The 21,946-nt window shown below is 59.2% G+C and overlaps 1 protein-coding gene across 22 annotated transcripts in view; it reads right to left on the bottom strand.

Moving 5' to 3' along the window:
- Window positions 1-20,906, bottom strand: part of ADGRB2 (adhesion G protein-coupled receptor B2) — a 37,766-nt gene extending 16,860 nt beyond the window's left edge. For 4 of the 22 annotated variants that reach the window (XM_082468443.1, XM_082468433.1, XM_082468430.1 and 1 more), the window contains exons 1-4: window positions 17,128-17,391; window positions 12,613-13,417; window positions 1,577-1,660; window positions 1,158-1,322 (exon numbers count right to left, since the gene is read on the bottom strand). In XM_082468443.1, the coding sequence (XP_082324569.1) occupies window positions 1,158-1,322; window positions 1,577-1,660; window positions 12,613-13,417; window positions 17,128-17,217 (1,144 nt within the window). In that variant the 5' untranslated portion in view covers window positions 17,218-17,391. Of the gene's footprint in view, window positions 1-1,157; window positions 1,323-1,576; window positions 1,661-12,612; window positions 13,418-17,127; window positions 17,400-20,252 lie in introns of those variants that run through there. The other 18 variants (XM_082468428.1, XM_082468445.1, XM_082468429.1 and 15 more) reach the window with 12 other exon arrangements.
- Window positions 20,907-21,946: the final 1,040 nt, after the last annotated feature.

Raw genomic sequence — 21,946 nt, 5'->3', positions numbered from 1 at the left:
CACCCGCCCACCAATCAGGAGCTCCGGCAGCTCTGCCACCGCTCCTCATTGGATCTGCCCTGGGCCCCAGGATTCCGCCCTTTGTGGGGGGTGGGGATGTGGAAGACACAGACTTCTAGTCCCAACTCACACAGGACACTGCCTGTGGACACCCGGATGGGGAGACTAGAATCAACCCAGGAGGGGAGCCAGGGGTCCTCCTCTCCTGGGGGCACAGGAAAGCCCAGGAAAGGGCTCAAGATCTACCCCACCTTACCCCATCCCCATCCCTCCCCACCCCAGATCCAGAGCAAGAATCCAACATGGCAGGCCTGGGGCAAGAGAATGCCGCTCCCCACCCCAAGCGCAGGGACACACAAATAGACATGACCCTCTACGTGGACACTGACACAAAGAGCTCACATTGGAACACGGCTTTGCCCCACCCCTTTGCAAGCTCCTGGCACACCCCCAGCTGCCAAGACCCCTTCCCAGGTAGCCCTACTTTAAGTTCCCAGCCAGGAGCTGATCTGGCCTAGGTACCACTTGCACTCCCCCAGGCACAAGGGGCAGGACCCGCTGAAGCTGCCGAGCCCCTCCTGACGGACAGGCAGTCCCCACAGGCACATGCACATTCTCAACAACTCCATGCTGAACTGAGGAAGGCTTCAGGGTCTAGGGGAGGCTCCCTGGGGAGTGGGATAGGGAGTCAGAGGAGGGAGGGGATGGTCAGAGAAAGCTTCATTTTTTTTTTTTTTAAGTGGCATTTCTCTTAGATCTTGAAGGACAGGCTGAATTTTAATAGCCAAGGTAGAGGTGGAGGGGATAGGATGAGAATAGGCAAGTGCAGGGTGGTGGGAAAGTGCAAGAGGTGCTGGTGTGGCCAGAGCATAGGGAACACGGAAGGCGGTGAGGGTAAAAAGACAAGCCTTGATTACCAGGACGTAGGCATCAGGGGAGTGATGTGCCCAGAACCAAGCCTGCTGGTGCGGGCCCTGGTCTGATTCATCTGTGTCCCCGATGCCCTGTGCGGGGCTGGGCACGGTGGGGGGTGGGGGGACAGTCAAGTTTGCTGAATGAAAGGAGGAGGCAGCCAACCATCTTTGGAAGATGAACTTGCCTGAGTCCCAGGCAGGACCCGACCCTGCAGGCAGACTGGGCGGGGAGGACGGGCATACCTGGGCAGGTGGCTGAATTGTTGCAGGGCCGGGTCTCCCGCAGGGGCCCGCTGCACAGGGTCCCATAGGGGGAGGACACGCAGGAGCGGGTCCGCACTTGCAGGCCCTGCCCACACGTCAGGGAACACACGCTCCACGGGGACCACTCCTCAGCCGCTGGGTCGCCTACGAGAGAGGGACAGCGTCGGCGGCAGGGGGCATCTCCCAAGCACTCAGTCTCATAGGAATCCTCCTACCCTGACCCCAAGTGACAGGCTCTTCAGGAGGCAATCCAGCCCTGCCCACAGGCCTCGCATGGCAGAGAGACACGACTGAGCTCCAGGACATAGACACAGACGGGCACACGCCAAGCACACATGCCACCAGACGCCACAGAGTCGGGCCCCCGCCACAGAGGAAGGGAGGCGGGCCCGAGTTACCTGTCTGCGCCATGTACAGCCCAGGCTCATCTGCAGACCTTGGCCACTGGGTTTTCACCTTCGGTTCCTCTTCCGGCTCCTCACCTGGAACACGGAGGTGGTGGCAGGGGCTCAGCAGAGGCCAGCTCAGTCCCACCAAGGTGGCACAGAGAGGGCAGCCTTGCTCGCCCTCAGCCAGAGGGTCTGGAACCAACTGCAGGTGACGCTGAAAGAGCATCACGTCCTTCCCCCTGCCCCACCACCACCATCTTACAGATAAGGAAACTGAGGCTCAGAAGGCCACACAGGGCTTGCCTACAGCCTCACGACTGTCTTTTCCTCTTGCCTCAGCCAAACTGGGGGAGACTGGAGAGGAGTGGCCGCTCATATTAATGAGCTCTGGGAGGCTTCTGTGCCAAGTGCTGTCCCTACCTATCTCCTTAACCCTCCCCTGGGAAGTAGGGACCATCACCTCCGTTTAAAGATGAGAAAACTGAGGCCCAGAGAGGGGAAGTGACTTGTCCAATATCACACAGCTTGGAAAGCCTCAAGTCCAGTCTCTTTCCCCTCACAGGGCTGACCCTAAGGCAGACAAACAGCCAAGGTGAGCAGTTGTGACCACTCCGTAAGCTTGGGACACGACTCATGCCAAGCCAGGGGCTGGGCCTGGGGCCCAGATTCTGCTCCCCAAGCAGCACTGGACTGTGACCCGGAGGCACAGGTCAGAACGCTGCTCCTCTGAGACCTAAGGGCCTGGGGCAGGTTCCTCCATCCAGCAGACCCTACTCCCCACCGCCCTGTGGCCAGCGAGCAGGAGGCGCTCTGGGATCTGCTGCTGCCGCCTCGGCCCCCGCCTCACCGGGCTCTTGGCTGCCCGATTTCTGTGTCTGGTCTAGGCCTCGGAAGCACTGCCAGCTCTGGAGGAGAGGCTGGGAGCTCCCATTCTCCAAAGCCAGGCCCTCCTGCTCAGACGTGAGCTCATCAGGCCCTCTCCCACAGGCTGGGTAGCGGGGATGGTGGCAGACAGGAGTACAGGGGAGAAAGACCCAGCCCACGTACAGGCTGCTGGGCAGGTGGGATCGGAACAGCATTTTGGGACAGGGCTCAGCCCACGCTGTCCCCAGACTAGAAGGTACTCCTCTCCCCCACTCCCAGGCCCTCTCCTATTTCTGAACACCAGGTCAGCACCGAACAGGCACTCTGTGTTGGAAGGAACCCAAGAAGGCTGTACTCTTCCTGCCCCCTGCCGCCCAGTCCAGGCCCTGCGTCTGAGAGAAAGCTCTTCCTCACCAGGCGTGAAGAGTGGCCACTCTGAGCAAACCTGCTGTCCAGGGGGCCCTGAGCTGCCACTCAGCCCAGTCTCTGGTCTCATCCACTCCCGGGCCCTTCCCTCCACTTCAGCCACCAGTCCCAGGACCTGATCTTCATCATCCCCGAAACTGCTCCACCATCTCTGAAACCTGCGTCTCCCCACCCCACAGGACACCTTCAGAGTCAGGCAACCCTGGTCCCAACTGGGGCGTGGACACGGACCAGCTGTGTGACCATGGGCAAGTGTCTTTGCCTCTCTGACCCTGTTTTCTGACTTCTGTAGAACAATACTCAGAATACCCCCTACCCTGAGGGCTGACCTCAGGACTTCCTGACAGGAGATCATGAAGCCCTGAGCACCCTGCTTGGACATGGGGAATGCTCAGAAGGCAGCAACTATCTGGTTTATTTTCACCATCTTCCCTTCCCTCAACACCTCCACCCCTTCAGCACCCTCACGTGCCACCACCCCTCAGCCCCCTGGGCCTCCTCCCTCTGAACAGCATCTGCCATCGCTCCTGGCCTCACTTTGGGCCCTGCCTCTATCAAGACCACAGAGAAGGTGCTGGAACCATGCCTGGCAGCTCCTGAATCCCCTCACCCAGCCTTTCCACCACACCCGCTCAGCCAGTCCCCAGCCCTGGAGACTGTGACAAACCGCCTTCTCCACGCCCACCCCCAGGCTGCTAAAGAAATCTACAGCTGTGCCAACTGCCACCACGACAGATTCAGGGATGCACATCCGATGGCCGAGCAGGGCTCCCTGCCTTCCCTGTCCCCCACCTTGGCGGGCTGTGCCAGACCTTGACCTCTCTCCTCAAGCCCATCTCCGCCCACTCCCTCTCTGCAACAAGCTCCTTTACAGAGAAAGCAGAAGCTATGACACGGGAGCGCCCCCATCCCGACTTCTTGCCTCACCCCTCCAACTCCCAACTTTCCTGGAGCCCTTGTCTTCACAAAGACCAGCCCCTCATCCCAGTGCTGCCTTCTATTCCTCCCGCCTACCTTCTCGGGGAGGGCTCCACCCATCATCTCCTCTCATCAGCATTTCGTCAGCATTCTCCTCGTGGCAGCCTGGGAACAGATCTAGGCCCTTTCCGTTCTCAGAGGGGCCCTCCTCTGACTCTCCTGCCTTCTCTGGCTACTGCCCTCGGCTCCTCTTCACCATCAATGAGTGGTCCACAGCTGGCACTCCAGTTTCTCACCTGCCACTCACGTCCTGGCTCAGATGTCACCTTGCCTGGTAAATCCACTGCAGTCTGGCTTCTGACCACATCTTTCTGCTGAAACCGTTCTTGACAGAGTCATCAGTGCCCTCCTTGTTGCTAAATCCTATGGACGCTTTGCAGGCCTCGTCCCGCCCGACCCCTTGGCAGCATTTCGCCCTGCTGACTCTCCAGCCCTGAAACACTCCCCTCCCTGACTCGCCTGGCTTCCTGCTACCTCTGCCCTGCCTCCTTGACCGGTCTGTTTTCATGCTGCTTCCCACGTCAGGCATCCACGCTTTGTCCTGTTTTCACAGGACAACACCGCCCCCCCCAGGCTTCATTAACCCCCTCTGAATGGCTGCTCCGAAGTCATTGCGCCACCCACTGAACCTGTGCTTCACTCCTGTATAGCTTCCTGCCTCCTGAACAGGTCCCCTGACGAGGTGGGGGGCAAGGTGGGCCCTCAAGCTCGGCGTGTCCAAAATAGGATCATCATCTACTCTCAAACCTCTCAAACCCACTTGTTCCCCACCTTCTTCACCTGGAAAACTCCTACTTGACCTTCAAAACCCACCTCAAATGACCTCTTGTAGGCGAAGTCTTCCTTATCCCTCACTCCCCTGCAGAGTTGGCTGCCCCCTCTTCTACGTGCCCACTCATCACAGATGATTCCATCTGCTGTCTGAATTACCCCCCATCCGAGAACCCTTTGAAGAAAGGCTGTGTGAGCCATCTCCCTGACCACACGAACACCAGCACAGAATCCGGCCCAGAGAAACAGCAATAAACACCAATGAACATGTTGCTCCTAGCTTCCCCCACCCCATGCGGGTCATTGGAAATGGTCGTTTGTCATCTTGAGTATCAGCTCTGATCTGCAGCCCGCCCCCTAGACCACCCCAAGCTTGACATCCATTTATTAATAAACACTCTGGAGATGCCATTTGACCTGTTGCAAATCCAGTCAAGAGTCTTCTCATCCAGCTCCTTTTTGGCGTCTTGGCCATTACTGTTGTGGGTGGCAACCCCTCCCATCCCTGGCCTGGCATCCAGTAAGCCCATCAAATGCGGCCACGTGAGAGACCAGCCTGACTTGCTTGTCGTGGACTCACACTGCTTCCTGTGGTGCCCCCATCCTCTACTGACCACTCACCACCTGTTTGCTGGCCAGCCCCGCCATATAACCAGAGGCAGTGTCTGTGGTTTCTAGAATCCACCCCATTTGAAAATCAGAACACGTCCCAGGTCCAGCTCTTGAGCCCCTCTCCTAGCCTCCTGGGCTGGGCCAGAGAGGGGAAGGGACAAGCCCAAGGCCACACAGCCGGGGCCTGCACTGACTGCCCTCCCCTCCCCACCCCCACCTACCCCCCTCTGAGGAAGGCCAGTTCTCCCTGCAGGGGAAGAAGACAGATAAGACCAGAGGTGTCAGCCACTGAAACAAACGTTTATTCAGCATACACCACGTGCAGGCCCCAGCCAGCTCCGGGCCCAGACCAGGGCAGGTGTGAGAGAAAGATGGGCCAAGAGGACAAGGAGGGGTCCAGGAAGGGGTGTGAGCACCCCCAGACCTCCTGAGCGTCCCACTCAGTGGGCGCCCTGAGCTGACTGGACCAGGGACTCTGGTGCTCCCAGCCCTACCACCTGTCAGCTTTCCCACCTGGCTGCTTGCTGCCTGGGACCCGCTTCCCCGCTCAACCCCGGATGATCTCTAAACTGTTCTGTTTTGTTTTGAATAACCCTGTAGGAGATAATTTACTACACACCTCCTATGTGCCAGTCACTGCATGCTCTACATTACCTCATTTAATCCTCACTAGGGCAGGTTCTCCCATTTTACTAATGAGGTACTAATGAGGCTCCAAGGTCTCATCCTGGAGAGAGGCTGGTGTGGGATTTGAACTCCGGCCTGCCTGATTCCAGAGGCCACTTTACGCTGAACTGCGCTGGCTCTGACAAAATGCAATTCAACTTGGACCTCCTCAGAGACGGCTTCTCTGATTCCCATGGGACCCCGAGTTACTCCCTCGCCTCCCCACAGCCCCCCACGTACTTGCCTCTATTCTCGTTTTCAAATCTCTTCCTAATTGTTCCTTTGAGCATCTATGCCCCGCGTCCGCCAGGCGAGACTGATTCTCCCTTGTAGGCTCCAAAGTGGTCCTCTGGAAGCCCAGTCACACACACTCGCCTGCTGAGAAACCTTCAGTGGCTCCCCACTGCTACCACCACAGTAAACCTCTGAGCCTGGCATGCTCTGGTCCCTGCTGACCTGTCCGGTCCTGTTTTCCCCTCCCCACCAGGCAGCCAAACTGTGAGGCCGTGTGGGTCAGTGGGAAGGATGTAGATTTGGGAGCCAGACAAATGCAGGTCTGATTCCCAAGTCTGCATAGTCTTGCTGTGTGCCGTTGGGCAAGTCGCCTCACCTCTCTGAGCTTAAAATTTTCCAACTGAGAATAGAGGTGACACTTCCCAATTCATCATGAGAATTAAATGATGAGAGATACGGATCACCTGGAGCATAATAAACTCTCAATGAAAGGAGCTGCCATTCCCTTCTTGTTATCCCTTGAACATGCAAATGCTTTCCTCCTTCCACTCATCTGTTAATGGTGTTCCCTCCTCTTGGAACGCCCTTCCTCTACCTCAATCTGTCAAAATCTTCTAGATTTCAAATGCCACCTCCTCCAGGAAGCCTCCCTAGGCTGACTACACAGAGGTCTGGGTGTGCAGGTCCCTTCTTCTGCTATAGCTGTGAGTATCCTGTGCTAAACCCTCTCCTGGCCCCTGAGGGAGGGTTTCAATCTCCCTTGACCTCTTGCACAGACGGCCCAGCTCTGAGCTGCCAGACACAAGACAGGCATTCAGCAAACACCAAATATCCCTGAGGGTTCCTCCACCCTAACCACACAGGACCACTCTGGTCTCACCCCTGACACTGGCAGGCAGGGTGGGCACAGGCACTTTGCCATCTGAGCAGGATTGCACACACCTGCTACCCCATGCTCCGCAGACCCTGCCCCCCAAACTCCACACAGTCCAGCCCCCTCAGCCTCCTTTGTCATGAATGTGTTAAAAACAACCATGATAATCACCACTTCCACGGGGAGAGAGCAGTGCAATTTACAAAGCAGTCCTCCCTCCCCAGGGTCTCTGCATCCTCCCTGAGGCTGGCCCTAGAGCCCCAAGTAGGCACCCACTGATCCCCCTGAAACACGGTTCTGTCATGTCCCTCCATGGCTCCCCAGCCCCAGCAGAACATCAGGACCCCAGGGGGGCCAGGGCAGAGGAAGGTGGCTCTTGTAAATTCTAGACTCTGCCTGTGCAGCCCCATGCAACTGGGTACACCCAGCCAGAACGCCAGTCCCCTTCCAATGACTTCCTCCCCAGGCTGCTGGCCTATCTGCCCAGCCTCCCAACAGAGCTAGCTGGGTCTCTGCCACCTCCCCCACATAGCCAGGAGCTCCTCGAGAGCAGGGACCGCGTCCGACTCATCCTTCTTCCCCCACGCCGCCCAACTTCTTGCTGCCTTAAAGCCCTTGGCCAACAGGGTGAGGTCCCAGCGTCTGGGTGCAGCAGTCAGAGCCTTGGCCCCATCTCCCACCACTGGGGCTACCATCTGGTAAAGGCTGGTCTACTACAGCCCCCTGTCCCCAGCATGTTCACACTCCACGCCCTGGCACAGGCTGCTTCCTTTACCTTGAGAGCCCTTCCCCTTGCACCGGGAAATGACTTGGGGAGGCTCACAAATGTGCCATAAAATAACACTGGGTCACGGACTGAGGAAGTGATCCCCTTTCTAGGTCTCATTTTAGTACAGTGACTATTTGCCAATCTGCCTGGGATAGTCTGATTTAGGCCTATAACCCTGATGGAATTAATAGTACCCCCTCCCCCCATTTATAACCTCGAAAATGTCCCGGCTCAGATGATAAATTATATGGTCACCTCACTTTTAATCCTTCCAAGTGCATGAGAAAGAAGGTCTCTGTGCAGTCCGAGACTTTAACACATCCCCCGTACGTGCTAATTTCTCTTTCTAACAAATTGAGAGGAGGGATGAACGTCTAGCTAGAATTTGTTGTTGCTTTGGTTATCTTCTATTTCAGATAAGTGATACTCTTTTTCCATTGATGATATGAAATTTCTTTGTAATGTATTAAATTTCAAAAGCCATTCGATTTAAAGAAAAAAATTCACAGGCTAGTGAATTCCTATTCACTCCTCAAAACCCAACTCAGAATCACCTTCTTTAGACCACCTTCCCACCCCTTTGTGGTTTAATCCCTCACTCTTCCTCCTCCTTTGACATCCAGCACATACATTCATACCTATTACACTAAGTTATGACAACACACAACTATTTATCAGGGATTTACCATGTGCCAGGCACTGTGCTAAGCATTAACCCACATTCTCTTGCTTAATCCTCACCATTACTCTTTAGAATAACTCCACTATCCCCATTTTACAGGTGATGATATAGGGATGAGGAAACACGCCCGTTGTCACACAGCTAGTCAGTGGTGGTATCAGGGATTGAACCTGGGGCTGGGTGACTTCAGCCTGTAGCCTTGACCACCACTGTACACTAGTGGTCACTCTCCCCCACCAGAGGGCAGAAGGTGTGTCTGCTTCACCTCGGATCTCATTCACTCAGAGCTGCTCCAAGGCCTGGCATAAACTCCATTCTGATAAAGAAATGAAGACGTGTGTGATGGATTGGCTGGGACTCAGTCCCCTCTGAGATGTCTGGGGGTGGTGGGGGGGTGGTCTGTGCCCCACTCCCCATCCCATGATGGAGCACACAGATTTCTAGTAGCAGAGATCTGGGCTGGAAGGATCCTCCAGGAATCGTACCACATGTGCTAGGTCTCCCCCAACCCCACTCTGAGAGAGGCCCTGCCTCCCCAGTGTCTGCACCCCAAACAGTCAGGTAAGGCAGGGCCCCTCTTTCTGCCACCAGACCATGCTGGCCAAAGGAAGATGGCAGAGCCTGAGGGTCAAGGAGAAAGCCAGTCGAGGACTGGGTTAGGCAGGTGAGAGGCAGCTTCCTAGAGGAGACAGGGCTTGAGTTGTGCTTGGAAGGATGGGGCAAAGGATAACCCAGGGCAAAGGGCATTCCAGGTGAGGGAAACAGCCCAAGCAAAGGCAGGGAAGCCAGAAAGCAGGGGGTTCTGGGGCCAGTAGGAGCCCCAGTTGAAAGGGTGGGAGAGAACCAGAGGGAAAGCAGGTGGCAGCTGGGTCAGGGGCGGGACTGGAATGCCAGGCTGAGGAGTCTGGGCCACGATGGGGAGTCCCTAGGGGCTGAATCAGGGAAGTGACACACAGAGAACGGGGGGTCCTGAGGCCCCAAGGGGGTAGCGCCTTGTCCAAGTCACACAGTAGCAGTGGCAGAGGGGGGGATCTGAACCCATTCTTGCCTCCCAGGCCTGACACTCAGGGGACCACAGGCTCACCTGGCGCCCATGCCTCTGGAATGGAGCCTGGATGATGGAGATGGTGGGCTAGTAGCCACCAGCCAAGGGTGGGACAGTGCCCCTGGGGGGAGGCAGGGAGTGTGGCAGAGGAGGGAGGGGGCTGCAAGAGTGAAGGACACTTTCTCCCACATGTCACCCCGCACAGCCACATCTCAGGATTGGAGGGTCAGCAGGCAGGAACTGCAGGTTGGCGACCAGCTCCCTGTAGCTGGGCTCTGGAGCTGGTACCAATTCTACCACCTGCCTTCCGGCCCCGGCCTCGGCCAGCCTCCATGCCTGTCCTCCGTGGAGCTCCTTCCTGCCTTCCTTCCCTTTCTTCCTCTCCCCCCACTTAACAGATTGCGGCAGCAAGATGGCACAAATTTATGGCTCAACTCACCAAAAATAACAAGAGATTTATCAAAGGCAGTTTGCGTGAAATTAACAGGCGTCTGTACCCTCTTGTCAAACGCACTCAGCTCTGAGGCGGGCCCAGGCACTCCGCTTCCGGCCTCATCGCTCTTCCAGTACCAACCCAGCTCCACCTCGCTTGGCCTTGCGTTGATCCTACCTGGGATGCCCCAGAGAAGTTGAGCACTGCTCCCCTGCCCCAGTACCTGGCAGAGGGGCTGGGATGAGGATCTCACCTGCTCACCACCATCCCACCAATCTTGTCCTCAAGCTAGCAGCTCCATGTGCCAGCCAGTTCTCCTGCAGCTGGTACGTGTCCAACTGGCCCAGTGGGGAGGAGGTGAAGAGAAGCATGGAGGTGAGGCCAAGGGCTTGGCCAACGTGGTGCCGCCACCAGGCACAGACTGCTCCAGGCCCTGATGATGCCACTGGCCCTCAGATGCCCCCTGCCGCATGGAACAAACTGAGTCGTGTGCCCATCGTCTCTTGCCCCAGAAAGGGTGGGCAGAAGGTAAGAGGTGGCAAAGAGGAAGAATCTCTTGCCTGACAAGGGAGAGGAAGGGGCTGTGCCAGCCCAACTCTGGACACCAGTGTGCCCTGTGAGCCAATGGCTGATGCCACATCACCACCACCCCTGCCCCCCATAACTCCCTGCAAGAGCCCTCCCTTCAGGCCATCCCATGGAGCAGCCTGGCAATATGCCAAGCAGGACAAGGGGCATGAGTTGGGAGCCCAGGGCTCCCTGCTCAGAGAAGATACCAGGCTTCATGCCCAGGAACAACCAGCATCCAATCTCCACCCATCCTCAGTCCCAGAGGCCTCTGCAGAGGCTCTGATGATGGTGGGAACAATGGTGCCCTTCCCGTCACCAGCCCCCTCTGACCCCTAAAGACACCCCGGCTACCAACCAACTCCCGCTTCCGACTTCAGCCAAGCCCAGCTGGCTGCTCCTGGCTCTGTGCTCCACATGGCAGCCTGCCCGGATGGTGCCCGCCCAGGAGGGCAGAGCCTCACTCCATCCACTGTGAACCACTGGGCTGATGGACCGCAGAGAAAGCCAGACAAAAGAACCCGCCCTCTGCCGAGCACAATGGGGGAGGCCCCCACAGAGTGACAGGCAGTGGCGGCCAGGCAGGAACAGCCATAAACCTCCTGATATACGCCTGGTGCTCTCCGCCGATGTTCGACAAAGAAGCAAAATTCAATTTCTTCCTGCAGGCACTAAATCCCAGGCCAGCCTCCAGGGCCCGTAGCCCGCCCAGGGCCTGGCTGTCACTCGGATGGCTTCATCGACTGCTGTGAGAGGCCAACCTGGCCTAGGGGAGAGGCCAGAACAAGGCCACTGGGCATTTGCCATGGATGGGTGTGATGCCAGATGTCTCATGAGGGAGGCTGAGAAGCTCTTCCCCAAAGCCTTGGGAGAGGCTACTGTCATGATAAACACCGCCTCTAATTAAACCAGGCTATCTCCCCATTTTACAGACAAAAAAACTGATGCCAAAAAAAAGGATCTACTCAACGTAACAAAGACAGTTCCCAACTTTCGGGTTCTGTCTCCAAAGCAGGCATGGGAACAGATCATACCCCTCCAATACTCCTAGCAGCCTTCACACGAGACCCCCTGTGTCCTTGTAAAAGCTCTCAGCCAGATCCAGACGCCCCTCTGACCCATCCCTGCATGACAACCTCACAATGGTAGGCGAGCATCTGTTATCCCAAATGGGAAACTGAGGCCCAGAGAGGGGCGGGAACTCCCTGTTAGTACCAGAGCTGGAAACCAGATCCCAGATCTGCCTCCCTCCCACCCCCACGTCCTGGGACCCCTGGCCAGTCCCTGGCCCAGCCCTGTTCAGCAGACACTTAGGACCCAGCCAAGGATCTTGGGGCCTTGAAGCTGCAGGAAGGAGGGTTGGCAGAAGGTGGCCGTGGCTGAGGGAGCTGGGTGGGAGCAGGAGCAGGCAGGACTCAAGGGCTTGAAGAGCTTTTGCCCAGTCAGCAGGAAGCTCTAGCAGCTGGCAGCCTTGGTCCCAGAAGACGTGGGCCCAGAGCGGGGGAGACAGGGGACGCTGGGAGCTGAGCCAGGCCAGCCCTCCAAGGCAGCCTCGAAGCTCAGGCCTCTTCACCCAGGCACATTCTTCTGTGCCTTCCTCTGCCCTGACCCTGGGGCCACAGCCAAAAACCACTGACCCGTGTGGGCAGGAAGATGTCCCTGCGCCCTGCCTACTCCAGCCTCCAGGCAAACTTGTCAACTTGCAGTGCCAGCGCCCGCCGCCGTCATTCCCAGCTTTGGGCCTTTGTATACACTGCTCCCTCTGCCTGGAATGCCCTCACCACTCCTTTGGCTTGGCTTGCTTCCACTTGTCCTTCTGATCTCTGTTCTTGTATCACTTCCTTCGGGAAGCCTTCCCTGACTGCCCAGTTAGGGGGTCCCCTCCCTGGGTTTATCACACTGCATTGTCTATGGGGGTCTATGCCCCCATTCATCCACCCAGACTGCAAACTCTTCAAGAGGGAGGTCTGACCCCAATCCACTTTGGTGACCCCAACACCGGGACAAGGCTGGACCCAGAGGAGACATTGGTGAACAACCACATGAATGCCCCAGTATCCGCTAAGATGGGCACCATCAGCCCTCCAGACACACCCACCTCACCTGGGCCCTGCTCAGACTCACCATATCTCATCTCTGTGGTGAACAGGTCATTGCTGCTCCCGGAATGCAAATCGGCCTCGGCAGGTGGGGCTGGGCCCCCGGGCACCAGAGCATTGGACAGGGTGTGGGCAGCAGGAGGACCCGGAGGCGTGGTGGCAGCGGGGCTGGCCCCTGTCTCACCAGGGCAGCTGCAGCCCGGCTGGGCAAAGCCACAGGCCCTGCCAGCCGCACGGCCGCACTCCTCGCTCCAGCGACACAGGACGCCGCAGGTGAACTGGCTGGAGTTATTGTTGTTGATGAGCAAGACCTCGACGAAGCGGAAGGCCAGGGCTGCGGGCGCCAGCAGGCGTGGGGCCTCCGAGGGCTCGGCCGACAGGCACAGCTGCACAAAGTTCTTGTCGAAGTGCAGGAAGGTGAAGGGGCCCGAACCGCCGCACAGCTCCAACCCCGCGGCCTCCTCCTCCTCCTCTGGCCGCCCCAACTCCGCCTGGGCCTCCGCCTCGTCAGGGCTGGGCCTCAGGCAGGTAAAGTTGACCAGGTAGTGGTCCAGGGGCAGCAGGCGGGGGGCAAAGTGGGCGCACACCTGCTCCTGGCGGTTGAAGCGCAGGTAGAGGGAGTACTTGGTCGGGTCCGGGTTCTCCAGGGTCCAGGAGCAGCCCGAGGCGATGGTAGGAAAGAGGTCCTGCAGTGAGAAGGCCCCGTAAAGCACGCCCGAGGCCAGGGCAGAGCAGGCGCTGGGGGCGGGGTCGAAGGCGGCGGCCAGGCGCAGGGACAGAATCACAGATAGTAAGAGGGGACAGGCTGGGGTCATCCTATGTCCCTTGCCCTGTGGAGAGAGACAGTGGTCAGTGGCCCCGGGTGCAGCCAGCATGGGCTCTGAATCTCCTGTGGCTAGCTGCAGGTCGTGGGCCTTGTGGTGAAGACTATGTTCTTTTAAGTCACCCAGGTCCACCTGTGTGATCTTAGACAAGGGACTTGACCTCTCTGAGCCCCTTACTTGAGAAATGAAGGCCCTCAGGAGAGCGTCTGGAATCTCGTAAACCCTTAAGAAACATTAGTTGTGACTATTATTCTGTGGTTCCTCCATCGGTCCCATCAACTGCCAGCATCTCGGCCTGACGTTCAGATCCAGCCCCAGCCCCACCACGCAACTTGTATCCTCCAGAACTGCTGCTCTCAGTCGCAATGTGTCGTGATCAGCTGTGAGGCGTGTCACACATAATCCAGAGGTAATTGTCAAAGTAGCGATGTTTGACAACGATTTGCTTTTTTATAAATCAGAGCAATTCAAGGTTATTCCCGGAACACTGTTATTCTCACTCACTTGCTTTACTGAGTGGGAGAGAAAGGGGAGGAGTTACCGCTAGTGTGCTGGGGACTGAGCACAGCCTGAGCCATGCCCATGGGAGGGCATCACAAGTGTGAACGTCATGACTACCGCTGCTGTGGATTTCCTGCTGGAAACAAGGGGGAGAGGCATCTGCAAAATGGGTGCAGTTGTTCCCCTCTAACCCCTCTTCCCCTCCCACCATGGTGTTATCCTCCAAGGCCTGGCGCAGGGCCTGCTACCCCCGGGGAGGCCACCAAGCCATTTCCCTCCTCTTAGCTCCCACAGCCCTTTCCTGAAAGTTTGCGTCACCCAATCGTGACCACTAGCCCTTGCTATGTCCCCAGGGCTAGCTCACTCATCTCATGAGTCTTCAAGCTCCTAGGAGTGGAGACCAGCATCTGTTGATTTCTAACTGCCCCCAAAGCACTAAGCTGAGCTCCCAGCAGCTGTGCATGTACTCCAGGTGTGGAAGGGCAACCAGGACCCAAGTTGACAGACACACAAAGCAGTCACGCCAGAGTGGACAAGGGATGGGGGTGGGTGGCGCTGCAGGTGCCTCGCACCTACCAGGCCAGGGCAGAGCCACTGCCCACAGCCTCCACCCCAGCTGTCCAGGTAGCAGAGAGTAGTGCCCAGGCTCAGCCCCGCTTCCAGCCCTGCCCCCAGGCGGGGTCCACGCTGCCTCCCTCCTCCATGCCCAAAGCATAGCTCACAGCACTGGATGGGCCCCCAGAGCCTGGTTGTTCCGCATTAGAGGAGAAAAGATGAGGCTCTGAGAAGGGAGGCAATCTGCTCAAGATCACCTGAGAGAAGCCAGGCTGGGACTGGAGCCCAGGACCTGAGGCCCCAGCCCGGTCTCTCCGTATCCACACATAGCTTCCTGCTCTGTCCCCTTCTCTGCTCCTCACGCTTCAGTCCCAAGCTATTAGCTCTGGGAACTGAATCACAAACATAGGATAATTCACAGGGTGTGGCTAGATTGTGCCAGGACACAGCTGCTCCCCAGGGACAGGTTTTCCTGTGGCTGTTCAGGAGTCTAAAGAGTGGTCAGAGGTGGGGGGGGGGGAAAGGAATGAGAATCCCAGAATTCCAGTTCCTGCGCAGCATCCAAGGAACTCCTCGCTGCCCCAGATCCCACGTGCTGCCACTCTGAACCAGGCCCAAGCCCCAAGCGCAAACACACATTTGCCCCTCCTGGGCCACAGCGGGGTGGGGAGGCAGGCTCTAGACAGGCGCATTTACAAGGAAGGAGCCACACCACCCTCCTCCAAAGACCTGCCTGGAGTTTTTCAGCAGAAGTCAGTATAGGCTGTGTCTCCTCTGCCCCGCACAGAGCTGGAAAAGGGACCAGACCCCTGGCCTTCCCACCCCACATCATGACTGTGCCAAACCGTTCAGCCTGCCCAGCCTGCTGCGGCACCAGGGAAGCCAGCAGCTGATGATGAGTGACATCCAATCCCCCCGCTGCCCCCAATTATTTCTAAGCAGGCTGCAAAATTCAGGCCATGGCTGTAGCTCAGTGGAGGGGAGGTGGGGCCTCATTATAACTGGCCTTGTCTCCCCCACTTAGAGCAGGGCAGGGAATCTCCACGCACAAACACACCAACACCCCTGTGCCCTGGAGACATGCACACAAAAGCATGGATGCACAGACACGTGTGTAGCCAGGCATTCAGCCTGTGAAGAGATACACATGCACACAGACATGCACAGAGATCGGAGTAAACCACAGATGAGTGAACTCAATGCACACGAGGTGCACACACTCACATGTACCAGGCTGTCAAGAGCCAGACACTCATACACACGTGCAGAGATGCAAATATACTCTCTAGTGTGAACACACAGGTATTTGGGTTTTTGAAGCTCAGCATATGACAGCTAAGCATCAGGCCGGATCTGATCTGCTGCTCCTTCCTTGGTGTTCCTGAAACTGAGGGCTCAGGCCCCCAGCCCCATCTCCTGAGCCTCCCCTGCTCCCTAGTCCATAGCTCCAACCCATCAAGAAGCACTAGGTCCATATCCTTCAGAGCCACAGCCTGGCTTCTCCAGAATTGAGCCACCTCTAAACCCTGCCCAAGCCCCCTCCTCCACTCAGTCTCCTTCAGACACCTCCCCTCACATCAATTCTGGAATTACACCCTGGGTGTATATGACTCTCACTGTTCCTGCTGTGACATAAGACCTTCTAGGGGCCCCTTTTTATATCACTCCCCATCCACAAAATAAGGCAAGGAGCCCAATTCCGAGCTGGGTCAGAGACCGCCTCCCCTGGGAAGGGACCTAGAAGGATCCTGGCCTCACAGGCAGCTCAGGTGGTTATGAGCCGCGATCAGCCTCCCTGAGCCTGAGTGTCCCCCTCTGTGGAGTGGAGACATGATCCCTGCCCTCAGGACTGCATATACCTTCTCATTCAGCCTCCTGGTGAGTTCCCAGCACAGAGCCTGCCACGGGGAGAGCGCTCTCACCATCCTTTCCCCTTCCCCCTCCCTCTTCTCAGAACCTCACAGTCTCTCCTCTTTCCTGCTGAAGTTGAGGTCGGTACCTCTGAAGGCTCTTTGGGATAAACCTCAGAGTAGCTTTGCCACCTGCAAGCCTAGGAAGACCACAGACCCCTCCACGCACAGAGCTAGACAGGAGGGGTATGGAGGTCACCTCCGAGGAAGAACTTCCTGGGTCAGGAGGCTGATGGAGAGGATAATCAGTAGGCCACCTCCCTCAGGACCTGTCTGGGCGGAGATGGGTGAGGAGCTCAATCTCAGTCTCAGGAACCCCCTCCTCCAGCCACAGGCCCCCTTCACCGCATGCCCCCCTGCCCCCCTCAAACCTGAGAATCCCACCCTCTCTCCAAACACATTCATGCCCCCTTCCTCCCATATCCCACAGGCCTGGGCTTCCCTTCTGCACCAGTGAGGGATTCCGAGGCTTTCCAGCAGCTGGAAGGGCCAAAACAAGACTGGGGTGGGAGGAGGCATAGGGCGTAGTGCGGCGGGGAGGCGCACCTCAGGGCAAGGGCTGGGTCTCCGGGATCCCTGGGATCGACCCCTAGCCTCCCGCTAGCTGAGAGCAGGGGCGCCGGGCGGCGGGAGCCGGGGGCCCCAGCCGCGGGCGGGGGAGGGGCGGTGGGTGGGGGAGGGGGCGCGTCGGTGCGCACATCCGTCGCGTTTATCCACCTGGCAGCCCCAATTCGCCTGCCCGTCACTCACCCTCCGCCTCCTGGGCGCTCGCTGCGCGGCGGAGCCCAGACCGACACGCGGGCGGGGACCCCCGGGCCTCGAGGTCCCCTGCCCTTGCATCGGCCGGGGGCGGGGTCCTCAAGCACCCCTCTCCCGGAGCTCTGGCACCCAGGAAGGCACACTCCCTCCATCCAGCCTTGGGAGCTGGTTGGCCGGACCGAGGGGAGGGGGCGAACCTCCCCAGTGCAGCCCCTCCTTCTCCGGCTGGCAGAGTGTCTCTCCGTCTGGCGAGGGGGGCAGGGGCCTCCGACACACCACTAGGATGCGGGCCCCCAGCCCCCCGGGGGAGGGGGGGGCGGTGCCGTGCGGGCGGGCGGCGGGGGAGGGGTCGGTGACTCAGCCGCCCTCCGCCCGCCTCCCCGGAACTTTGCAGCAGCTGGAGCCGCCGTTGCTACAGGAACCGAAAGCTTTTGTTCCCCAATGTCAGGGCTGCCCCGGCAGGCGGGAGGCTGGGAGGCTACCACTCCCCGGTGGGACCCAGGCCCAGCCACACTGCCCAGAGGGCTTCCAGGCCAGCAGAACGGCACGGATTCGAGCCTCCTCTCTCCCCCTTGCCCGCCAAAGCCAGGTTTCTTCAAACTCTTGGGGCCCTCTGGCCAGGTCGCCGCCTAACTCTGACCCGGAGCTCTAACTGCCCTGGAAAGTTCCTGCTGGCATCTCTCCTCCTGGGGGTAGGCAGAGGCTCTTCTGTGCCCCATGTGCTCCTCTGTGACTGATTTCCCACGTGGGCTGCCCCCCCCACAAGAGGCAGCCTACCTTTGGGGACCTTGACTTGGTTCCTCCACTTCCCCAGCTTCTACACTTGAACCATTACCTCAGAGGCCTTGGCCTTTCACTGATGCCCCTCTGATCCCGGAGGAATCTAGTGGGGTGTTGAAGGATGGGTAAGGGAGGGAGGAGACTAACGGTCAAAGGCTCCCTGGACCCATTCTGGACCTGAAGCTATTTTCTGGCTTTATTATCTTGGAGGTTGGAGCGATGTCACTAGAATTTGTTCTGCATTTCTACTCTGGGATTAGGAGTGGAGTGGAGAGGGGCCTGACCTTGGCCTTGAAGAGAAACAGCCCAACATACCTATCATTGTTGAGCATTACTAGGTGCCAGACACTCTATACAAACAACCTAATATCATTTCTCCCAGCAACTATATGAGGCAGTTATCACTGACCCATTTTATGGAGGGCGAATTGAGGCTCAAAAAGGTTATATAGCTTGCCCAGGTCACACAGCTTTTGAACCCAGGTCATCCAACAAAAAGCTGAGTTCCTAACTACTCAGCTCCATTACCTGGGGGTTGGGAGGGAGGGAAGAGGGCAGAGACTAGCTGGGACCTCACTCTGGGTTACAGAAATGCCTACCGCACACACCCACCCCAGGCTGGACCTCTTTCCTTCTGAAGAGTGATGGGGGAGGGAGAGAGAAAAGGGGAGGAGAAGAAGAGAAGGCAGAGAAGGGAAGAAGAGGGGGGAAATCTCTCTGTCAATCTTGGTCCAGAGAAGACCCTCCCTCATGCCCCCCCCCCCCCGCAAACCAGGGCAAGCCCTGCAGAGTTCATACTGACCCTCACTCACCCCTGTGGCAGCTCAGGGGATGCTCCCCAGGTCCCTACTCTGTCCCAGGGCCAAGTGGACTCCCCCACTGCCTACTCCATGCCCAAGCCAGACAGAGCCCACCTTTGCCCCCCCACCTAGTGGGTACTGCCATGGGGTAGACAGATAGAGGCTTCCTGGGGACACCTGCCCAAAGCCCAAACGAGCCCAACCAGAGCACCTCAAATCCAGGGGCCAGTCCTGCTGGTCTGTGCCCTGAACTGCTGCTGGGATAAGCCCTCCACCCCACCCCACACCTCATCCCCAGAGGATAAGGCCAGACAACCAGGGCTGTTCTGGCACGGCTAGCAAGAGAGGGCACCGGGCCTCGCCCACCAGCCTCCTCTCCACAGGGACTTCCCAGCGCCCCGCAGCCACCACTGCTGCTCGGGCTGCGGAAACCTAGGGTTGCCCGCGGGAGGAAAAGGGGAAGGCGGGTCCAGGGCTGCGGGCAGGGGGCGCCAGAGGACGCCCAGGGGCCCGGCCGGCAGCTGGCGAGGCGGGCAGGCGGGCAGCATCTCTTGGCCCGGGAGCCCCTCCCCCCGCGGGCACCAGACCCTTCGCCAGCTCTGCACTGGCCGTGGCGCGGAGGACTTCCCTCGGACCGAGCTGACTGCGGGAGTGGCCGCCAACTTCACGGCCTACAACCCGCCCCCCCCCGCCCCCGCATCATGCCAACCCCGGGGCTGCGGGAGGGTGCGTTTGGTGCCCAGCTCTATGCCCTGGGGTGGGAGGAGAGGGATGGGGGATGGACAGAGAGACTCCGACCAAAGATGGACAAGGGAGGCAGGGATGCGAGGCCAGTCGAGTTCCCAGACTGGAGAGGAGGGGGCTCAGAGCAGACATGGGGAGCACGGCCCCAAGTCCAGGCTGAGGGGGAGGGGACTTGCAGCAGAGACTGGCGAGGGATAGCGGGACTCCGGGTAGATATGGGGGTGGGGGCGATCAGGACAGAAATAAGAGGGGAAGCATGGTTGGGTTACCGGCGCTGGGAAAGGCAGTAACTATGGGCAGGCATGGATGGGGACAGGAAGGACTCTGTGCAGAGATGAAGTGCAGGGGAGGAGCAGGGTCCGGCTCCAGACGAGGAGGGGGAATTAAGCGGGGAGACACAGGCGAGCTGCAGGTTGGAGAGAGGAGCTCTAATCAAGGGGGAGGGCGCACCCCTGGATCCAGGCTTAGATAGGGAGAGACTCGAGACAGCGATGGGGGTAGGTGTGGGTGAGGACTGGCGGCGGGGGCGAGGGGTTTTGGCAGAGATGGGTAAGGAGGAGGGGGACAGAAAAGGGACTCGCCAGAGATGAAGGGGACCTCGGCCCCAGGCTTGTTAGTTCCCAGAGAGACGAGAGTGGGTAAATAGAGGCTGAACGAACTCAGTTGGGGCGGGGGAGAATTCAGCAGAGGGGGGTTGGGGGAGCGCCCCCAGTCCGGGCCGGTGCGGAAATCGGGACCGCGACAGGAGGGCTCGGTGCGGGGCCGGGTCGGGGTCTGGGGCCGAGCACTCACCTGGACGCCGTCAGCAGCAGGAGCGGGGGCCGGCGCTGGCGGAGGCGGCCACGGGGCGCAAGTTTGCCATCCCTAAGGCGGGGGCTTGGCGGGGCGCGGGGCAGCTTGCTGCAGCCGCGCAGAGGGCCGAGGCTCCCGCTCCGCGGAGCGGCGGGTGCAGAAAAGGCGCCGCGGAGCAGCGCGGGGCGGGCGGGCGCCGGGCCGGGCGAGGGCTCCTGCCGCCGCCTCCTCGCCACGCCGCCCCCCACCCCCCGCTCCCCACTCCCCCGCCCAGAGCACCGCCCGCGCTGCGCGCCGCCTCCTATTCGCGGGCGGCGGCCGCAGCCCCGGGCTCTGCAAGCCGGCGCCGCATCCTCCTCGGTCTCCGAGCGCCGCTGCCGCTGCCGCCGCCGAAACGGGTTCCTCCGGCCGCTCCGGCCGCTGCCCGCAGCGCGCGCGGGGCCGAGTGACGGCCGAGGCGGGACGCGGTGCCTGCGCCGGCCGGGCCCGGGAGGAGGCGCGCGCCGGGCCGGGCGCGAGGAGCCGCCGGAGAAGGGGCGGGGGGGTGGGGGCGACGCGCGCCGCCTCCTGTTAAAGGGGGAACAGCTCCAGCCGAGCCAAGCGCACCCTCCCCCCTCCCCGCCCTGGGCCCCAGGCGCCGGCGCGGGAGAAGCCCCGGGTAAGACCCCGCCCCGCCCTCGGCCTCCCGGACCGCAGGCTGAGGCGATCCGCGACACCCCTCCAGCGATATCCCAGGCGTAAGGCATCTCGCGCAGCCAGGGTCTCGGGGCCCTGAGGGCTGAAACATTTGCCCCCCTCCCCCATGTGCACTGCAAATTGCATATCCCTGTGCATGCAGGTGCCAGTCGTGTGAGCTGAACTTTGCATATGCTTATGCATACAGGTGCCCTAGGCGTGCACTGCAATGTTGCCTGACTCTGTGCATGCAACTGCCTCACACATGCACAGTGCTTTAACTTGTGCTCAGGTCCTGAATGCATGTTGCTTTTTTCTGTGGGTAGGGATGTTATATATGTGCCAGCTTATAAGTGCCACATGTGTGCTGAATGCTGTGCGTCACTTGTATGTAGGAACCACATATGTACACTGCAGCGTGGTATGTTTGGTGCATACTCTGGTGTCAACTCGGCAATGTTGCATGTCCCTAGGCACGGGTATGCTACACGTGTGCAGTGTGTTACATGTTTTCCTGAGCGCCTGTCTATTCCCTCAAGTGCCTTTCCCTGTGCCAGGGGCGCCCCCATGTTGCATATGTTTGTGTAGAGGCAGCAGAAACGTACAGACCCGCCCCCTCCCCATCCCGGCAGTGTGCCCAGGAACAGTTGGGTGGGGCCAGAGCCCACATGGTAAAGGCAGTACTCAGGGAGATGCCCATGGCTCAGGACCCTGCTCCGGTGGTTTGTGGCCTGGGCATGTTGCCACCAGGAAGGTGGGCAGACCAGGGACACACCACTTCCGCCAAAGAAAGACAAGTAGGTTAATCCCACGGCTCTGGTCAGAGGAGTAGCCAGCAGGGGGCAGCTTTGCAATGAGGGTGGGATGGTTTCAGGGACTCTACTTTTTGAAGGTTCTCTGGCCAGGAGGGGGCCAATCCTAGGGAGCAAGGAAGTCCCCAGTCCACCCAATCCCAACCCCAACTCTCCACTGAAGCCCCTTGAGTTGTGTCTCCCGGGAGATGGAGCAGGATAAGACCA

Source organism: Balaenoptera physalus (assembly GCF_965194825.1).
Source record: "Balaenoptera physalus genome assembly, chromosome: 1".
NCBI lineage: Eukaryota > Metazoa > Chordata > Mammalia > Artiodactyla > Balaenopteridae > Balaenoptera > Balaenoptera physalus.
This window is presented reverse-complemented; position numbering and strand designations above follow the sequence as displayed.